Raw genomic sequence first — 8,464 nt, forward strand, 5'->3', positions numbered from 1 at the left:
TGACAAAAGGGAGCGTTTCATCAAATATACCGAAGATGGTGAATATAATCAATGCTTTTTGTTACTGCAGACTAATAATAGCATGCAATTTCCTTTTGAACTGTATGTGCTAGTTCTTTTGAAAATGAAGGAATAATAGTAACTGTTAAAAGACAGCCAAAAATACACCAAGCAAGCTTGTACATTTTCCAAGGAACTGTAGCTGTCCTCTGCAGATCTCCTGCAACTCAGTGGTGGCAACTGTCCTAAATAGCGTGACTATACTTTATTTATTTCTAGTATCACTTGGCACTATTTTGACAGCTCACAAAACAATGAATGCACTGAACCTGGTTCCTGTGTTTTAGAGTTAGCCCTAGCTAATTTTTCTGAAGGAGATGGAAAATAAGCCATTATTCTCAATGAGTTACTAAGAGCTCTACAGCTTTTTCCCCCACCCACAGTAAGATGTCAAACACAATCTCTTAAACGTCTACTTCTGTGGGTGCAAAGTTTCCTTCTGCATTGCACGTCGTCCTTCTAGAGCTACTACATAAAAGTGATAAACCTGACTGGATACACATATCTACTCCGCACTTGAGGTAACATTTCCCACGTTGAGCTTTTTCAACAAAACTCAAGGGATACCCCGCAGCAGCACCGTTTCCAACTGCTGGAAGAATAGTATCACCCACAAGAAGCGCTTGCTATTACAGCCAAATTGAACTTGTGAAGTTGGTAAGGAGGAAACCCCAAACTGCTTCAGTTTTTAACTCTTGGATCAAATTACCGGAAGTAGTTAAAATTTACCTTCCCTAGATTTATCACAGAACACTGCACGTAACTCAAGGCATCCTACAACTGCAGGTACAGCACTGCTCAGGAGACAAGCACAGGACAAGCAAAAGGACAAATGCCCCCCAACAGCTACAGAAAAGGTGGTAATTCATATACAAACAAGTCTGGAGATGAGCACTTAAAGTCATCTTTAAATATAAGGAGAAAGGATTCCTTTCAAGTGTATTTTATTTGAAGGAAATTACAAAACCAACAATAAAACTAATAAAAAAGCTTAAGATACAAAATAGCAATCCAAAGCATGGTTAGTTTTTTTAAAAAGCTTAATTGATTTTTTTTTTACAAGAATTTCCAAACCCAGAAGGACAGAAACAGTGGAAGATGAATTTGTCATTGGAATGCAGGTGCTCTTATTTTTAATGTCACTATGGATTTCTAAAATGGAGCCACTGATCCCAGATGGACACTACACCACATGCTTGACCTTGAATTACGTGGACACAAAATCCATACAAAGCAGTCAGGTATTGTCAACCTTTAATGAAATACACGGTGTGGCCATACCTGGTGGTGTTGGGAGTCATCCAGTGTTTTGAAAACCATGGCTACCATCCCATGTGCTCTCAGATGCATTCGGAAGCTGGGCATGGCGCACTTTGTCGCCAAGCTGATTACACTAGAGAAAATTAATTCAGGATTAGAACAACTAAACCAAATATATTTACGAAAATAGCAGATAAACAGGTCTACAAAATGTGACTGACCCTATACCCCAGACCCTGATAAGCTCTGTCAGGATGTTTCTTCTAAAATTGGTGTAAGGCAAGCTTGTAATTGGCAAATAGAGCAACATCTTATTTAGCAGCTGCTTACCAGCACCAAACTGTATCTGCTTTATTTTAAGGTCGGCTAAAAACAGGATTTGAAAGGGTACCCTGAATTTGCTTCTTTCAAACTGAAGTTAAATTATTTCAAATAGTCAAACTGAAAGTAAAACGTTCATGGATTAAGCACAAAGCTCTGATTTAGAGGCACAGGAGAGCTTATTATGGATGAAGGCATTATCAAAAATTGTAACTGTGAGCTTCCATTGCTATCTAGAAGTTATCTAATTGACTGATTAGTCCCACTTACGCCTGACAATACTTTTACAAAAAACCAAACATTTTTAATATTTATTGCTGTGTTTATGGTTGATAGAAACACTATAGATTTCAGGAAAAATCTGACAAATGTATTAGTCTAATCAGTGATCAGCATAACAGTTCTATTTTAAAAATGGAAGTCTTCCCCTCGTTTTATTAGCAAGCTGTTGGCCATTTCTAGCACAGAGCAACATATAGACTATTAAAAATACATTGCTTTTAAATGCGGAGTAGTGTGGGAGCGATTCTGCAATCAAGTCTTCCACGACTACTGAGGAACCTTACTATCAGATTCATACGGCACGGTGTTTAAAGGTCTTTCTGTCTCCAATCACAACAGCACCAGTCAGAGCTTACCTACCAGCTTCTCACTCTCTTACGTCTATTCCTATCCTTACACATTGATTTCCTTTGGAAAAATACTTTTCTTTTAATTTGTTAACTGAAAGAAAAAATTTTCATGGTGTTTATACAAGTTACATTCCATGATATAAATTTGGAAAAGTAAAAAAGTCAGCTTAAGATCTTAGGGTGCCTGCCATACGAGCAAATTAAGTGCACTCAATATGAAAAAAACACTCCTAAACTGTCATTATGGTATTAATTTATTCTTATCATCATGTATGTACAAACTGGGTAATAGATTTCTTGTGTTTTATACTCCAGCAACAATATTCATTGCTAGTTTTTAAGGAACATGAAGAGCAAGTTTTTAAAATAGCTCTCTTAAAAGCATATAGAGCTTTTTCTCATCCACAGTCAAATCTCAAGTGTCCTCGCCCCCTGACTCTGTGGATTTAAGTTTTTCCTTCTCTACCGTTTTAGTTTTACTAAACAGAGAGTAAAATTTACAAGTATATGAAAAAAGATTATTACCACGGCTACAGAACATCATTCTAATTACTTTTATGTCCAGGGAATGGACACCGATATTAAGTCATAAACTCTTTCCAATCAAGACTAACATTTTTGATACTAACTTCGAAATAACGTGTAACTTTTTAATATTAAAGAGTGTAATGAGTAGCTCAAGACAACTTAGGGAAGCTTCCGATTAATACTGAGGCCGTAATACTTCCAAGTGCATGCTAGCCGTGGTATTTCTCAACAGAAGATAAAGAACAGGTGGTTGGAGTTAAACAGTATCTCAATACTATATTAGTTCTAGATTATAGCCAGCAAACTGTCCAGTCTTAGGGATTTTATTTTATAACTGAATTTTGCATTAAAAACCAGAACAGACATCACACAAGATTTCACTGAACAAAGAAAAGCTGTCAGAAAAGACTTTCTTAATTTATAGCACGGAAAACAAGTGTGTTGAAGATGTCTCTTACTGTACAGTTTTCTACTTCATCTTCCTAGTCATACTGCTTTTGATTATTCACAATAATCACAATTCACAGCTTGACGATTATTTTCAAATTTTATTCTTTATAGCAGAAGCGCCAGGTAACTACCCAAACAACATTTTAAAGCATGGCTACTTCACTGATGACTATTTAATTCAATATCTCTTTTAAATATAAGATCAGCGTTTTATATTAAGATATCTTACCTAAGGCAACGTGTGTTTAGGGGCTGATTGCTCTTCAATCCACTTAGCAAGTACTCAATATCATCTGTGAACTCTTGATTTTCACCAAATTCCACTACATCATTGAAGTGCTTTACATGCTGAACAACTGTGTATAACTGGAAGAGACAAATATTTTGACCTAGGTAAGTTGCTCTTGGGATTGATTATAACCTTAACAAGCACAGTTTAAAAAAATCTATTCAGTTTTGAGTGCAAGGAAACATTAAGAAGTTAATGAAGGCCATTCAACTATTTAGATAAAAATATTATCTTTAATAGGAAAGCCAAATTTCATTTTGACACTGTTCCTTCAGTACTTAGGATTACCAATAATTCTTTATCTTAGAAATTTGTTAAGAATACTTACTTCTTTGTCTTCTTTCCTACATTTCAATGCAGTTACTATCTCTTGATAGGGCTGAGTAGGTATTGTCACAGTTTTTATCACTTTGGGAGGTGGTGCAGGAGCCTTAAAAACTCCATCATCTTTATGAATTGCCTCCTTTGAAGATAGCCTTACCTATTAATAAGAAAGTGCTAAAATGGGCAGATGTTTTGAGCATGTAAACATACACTAAATACATCAGGTAACAGTACAGGTGTGCAATTGTCAACGTCACATTTTGGGACTATTTAGTCCTTGCCTTACACTACAGAGATGTACCTAAGCTGTGTGATAATGTACCTACTCTTAAAAAAAAATATTAAGATGCCAGAAATTATATGCGTTTTAAATACAAAAACCAGTTCTAAGTAGTCAGACAAGCTCCAGTGGAATTCTGAAACTAGAAAAAGAAGAAAAAAAAGTCCTTTACATTGGTTCCTTAAGCTTTAGGGTAAGTAAACCAACCAACTCCAGTGTTTAAAAACTTGCAATTATCTTACCCCCTTACACTGGAGTTTCCAGGACTAAGTTGGTTGCTACACTGAACGATCATTAAGTACGCTGGTCTGGATATGAGCACAGCTTTGAGCAATCACTGTCTCAGCAGAGCCCGGTGCCTACTGTTCTCATCTCTAACTACTGGAGGCTACCATGCTACTGTATGCAGGGCGTAGCTCTCAGAAAAAAGACCTCTCCAACCTGATACTCCAAACTGTATTTCGCCTGTAGGTAGAAGACCACTGACATAAATTTTGTAGCACCATAAAAAATTGCTACACAGAGAAGTAGGAGAGGCATGGTGCATGCCTCAAACAGGTAAGAGTATGCTCTTGTGAATTCATGGTATTCTCCGTACACTGGCCTTATTCATATTTGTGGTATTAATATTTTAGGAACAACATAGTCTAGCACGAAATACAGCAAAGCCTATTCTGAACTTACAACAGGCAGTAGAGAACTTGATGTTAGGTCTTGAATAACCAGTGACAAGTTTCCAGCCATCTCAGGCAGGTATTACAGGTTTTTCCTCAACCTACTCTTCTGTATTAGTTTGAGGCTACTATAAGCTTACGTGTCAGCTTATCTTCCGATTACTTCTTTGGCACAAATTCAGATGTGAGGACAAACTACAGAAAACAAGGCATACAGGAAAAAAAGACCTCCAAATGCCAAATTCCAAATGTGCAAGTGCCAATTTCAGTGGTCACTTACTCACCCTCAATCTCTTACGTAACTTCATATACTTAAGTTTCCTTATAAAGGAAAAAAAAGAATTTTTGTAAAGTGTGACTGAAAAAAGTAGAATTAATATGCAGTCACAGAGGATGCATTAACTGTTAATCACTCAAGGGGGTATTTCGAGAGGAAAGCCTTCTTGTGCATTGTCAATGGACAGTCAAAATTAAAATATAAGCCATAACAACCTGCTGTGTTAACAGAATATTCTTTACATGCTGGCTCTATTACTGCAGTGCTTCAGTAGTCGCTCACTTAGGCTCCAGTGGCAAAATGCTAATAAACCACCCTGAAAAGCTGGTTTAAAGCACACACCGGAGGACTCTGGCCTTATCAGTTTGTGAACACAGGAGATCCACTGAAGTATCTCATCCAAGTCTTGGTTAATGGCTTCCCCTTCAAAGCAAATTCCAAGGGAGCTTGGAGAGGCCGTATGAAAGAGTATTTGGCATAAGCATTTTGCATGCTATGGGTTTCTCACCGTAAATCTAAGGCAAATTTATCGAGGTCTTCAGGTAACAAATTTCTACAGAAATTAAAGAGGCAGGATCATCTGCACAGGGATTACTGCTGAACATTTGGATCAAGGCTCATTTATCGTATAGCTCTTAAGTCTTAATCACACACACGTAAATCACGGTTAAAAAAAGTGACTGAAGTCACTTCAGATGTCCATCATAACATGAGGGGCAGATGATACAAACAAATACCCCTAACTGGTTTGTTCAGCCAGACCTCTGCCATATTCCTGAATTAGTATTTTGATGGTTCCAGTTACAAAGTGGAAGTCTGACAGAAGACAAAATGGCTTCTCTGAATATGAATGATCCAGACATTTTCCTAGCCTGAAGAGGATATACTCAAAGTCTGTCTGAGAAGACTCAGACAAAATCTGCCTTCAAGTTAGGTATCAGTACTTCACAAAAATCAGTATCAACACAAAGATTCAGTAAGCAACCAAAGCTTCAGTTCAAATGCACATGATTTAAATTGAGGAAGGGGTTTATGAGAAACCCAGGACTGAAATTTCTGCTCTCTTCTCAAACACTAGCAGCAGTGGTTATTTTAGAACGAGTCATCTGCATTGCCAGGCAGGGCAGTTAACATCGAAGGAAGGTTGTTCAGAACACTGCGAGGATGTAGCCAAACCCAACCATAAATGAAAGAGGAGCTGGTATCAGAACAACACACACAGAGGTGGAATTAAAAAAAAAAACAAAAAAACAAAAAAACAAAAAAAAAAAAACAAAACAACAAAACCACCCAAAACTGAAACTGGTGAGAACAACAAAAGCTGAAGACTTGTCACTGCAAAAATATATACTTTCTGATTTTCTGTTGTCAGACAAGTACTGTAAGCAAGGCACCAAATGAAATGAAGCTTACTGACAAAGTACAATGCTCTCTTAGCACAATCAGTAACAATTTTTACACATATATAAGCCCAAGAGCCTGGATTCTCGGGGTCTCAAAAGAGTTAAAAACCAATTACTTTAAGCCTCGGAACAATCACTGATTTTTGAACAAACAAGTTACTTTAAGAACTGTTTTTGCCTCTTGTCTACTTTTTGTAGACATGCTTGTATCTGGCATGTTCATATTAGCGTTTCTGACTATATACAGAAAATTTTGTTTCTTTCATAGTGTCTAAAGACTCAAGTCAGCAATTGACAACACTTTAGTCCATTAGAAAGGAAAATAAATATTTTCTTTGTAGGATTTTCCTTTTTGACCTGCAGCCTGCTGATTTCTACGGGTATTAGCAAGTTAATCTTAGGGGTTCTCGGAGAAGATGAAATGAAGCCCATTGTTAGAAAACTTAACTTCAGCAGATCAGGGAACGTAACTTGATTGACGTATTTTTTTGTATCTGTGTATGGAAATGATATGGGAGATCCCATTCTAGAGTATTTCCAGTGATAATGTCTTTCCTATCAAATACCCAATGGCTCACATCACAAAGTGGACTTCATTCTGAGTTACTGTGACATTACCAGATATCAGGAACTTGTGCTTCAAAAAATATCAGTGAATCTTAAAAGGAGATTCACTAAACTTAAGAAAACACAGTCTACTTACTGGGACACTGGGAGTTTTCAAAACTGGTGGTGCTGGCAGAGCTTCTGATTCTGGCTGGTTCCAGTGTCTAGCATTATATACAGCTTTTGTGGGAGACTAGAAGATAAAAATAAAAGTTACTTCTTAAGCAAATCTACCAGGAGTCACTATATATGCTTCAAAAATGACTGTAGCAATAATGTAGCCAAAACAAATAAAATCAGCTTCATTTTCCCCCCTTCTGTACTCCCAGCAACACGAGTTCTCAATATCCTATATATCAGAAAACCCAAAAAGCTTTGAAGCATCTGATGGCTTTAAAGACATACAGACCCATTCAAATGGCAAAAGACACGATGCGTATGTATTTCAAGAATTTTTCTGGTTTTCTACTTTTTAAATTTATTCAAAGACAAAAGGTCTGCAAGCCTTCCTACAGACAAAACCAGACAGCTATGGGGAAAAAACAAGTTAGCAAACACCATGTCAGTAGAAAATATGACTGGTTTAGAATCAAAATGTAGAATTGATACAGACTTTGATGCTTGGAGGAGGAATAGAAAACACTCAAATGAAATGCCTTAATCCATATTAATAAATTAAGAAGCCTTTTTTTTTCTTCCTTCCTGCTCAAAAATGTGTCAAGGCAAATCAAAATGCGTCAAAATTTACTGTCCTTGAATTTTTGTGAAATACAATATAATTCTTAGAGGAAGCAAAGACAGAATTCTATTTCTAGCATCTGAGTTTACCAATCTAATGGCACAATACTATTCCAGACTAATATGCCATTACAATTTTCACAATTTCCTGACATGCCATATATTGAGTAAACTGTATAACTACGTGCCTCCTCACACGCACTTAAATAGCATTTTAAACATGGAAAAAAATATATTAAAAATATAATTTGGGCATTAAAAATATTTTTCTGTCAACATATAACGTATCAACTACTGTGGGCTCAAGTACAGCCCACAGAAGGGCTACATGTAGCAAACCTAGCAGTACCAGCTACGGGTTGAATACCATCCCATGAAGAGAAACAAGGTTTTGGCATGTTAAAAGCTAGAAAGTAGATTTTTTTAAGTCCGAAGTTTCTGTATTACTATTAGAACTCTACTGTGCTGCATCCTTCCATTCTTTACAAGAAGGGAAAGCCCTGACTAACAAAACTTCAAAGAATATTAGCAGAATGAAAATCTCAGCTATGAGTTTTCAGACCCCAAAAGACCTGTCAAGCACTAAATCATTTTAGTTTCCAGTCAAGTGAAAAGCCTCTTT

At 36.7% G+C, this 8,464-nt stretch overlaps 1 protein-coding gene across 3 annotated transcripts in view; it reads right to left on the reverse strand.

The window, feature by feature from the left end:
• WAPL (WAPL cohesin release factor) overlaps window positions 1-8,464 on the reverse strand; it is a 68,840-nt gene that overhangs the window by 21,294 nt on the left and 39,082 nt on the right. For 2 of the 3 annotated variants that reach the window (XM_009649106.2, XM_035889942.1), the window contains 4 exons: window positions 7,202-7,297; window positions 3,869-4,021; window positions 3,481-3,617; window positions 1,342-1,453 (listed from right to left, as the gene is read on the reverse strand). In XM_009649106.2, the coding sequence (XP_009647401.1) occupies window positions 1,342-1,453; window positions 3,481-3,617; window positions 3,869-4,021; window positions 7,202-7,297 (498 nt within the window). The remainder of the gene's footprint in view (window positions 1-1,341; window positions 1,454-3,480; window positions 3,618-3,868; window positions 4,022-7,201; window positions 7,298-8,464) is intronic. The other variant, XM_035890032.1, reaches the window with a different exon arrangement.

Source organism: Egretta garzetta, unplaced genomic scaffold, assembly GCF_000687185.1.
Source record: "Egretta garzetta isolate BGI_Z169 unplaced genomic scaffold, ASM68718v1 scaffold280, whole genome shotgun sequence".
NCBI classification, from domain to species: domain Eukaryota; kingdom Metazoa; phylum Chordata; class Aves; order Pelecaniformes; family Ardeidae; genus Egretta; species Egretta garzetta.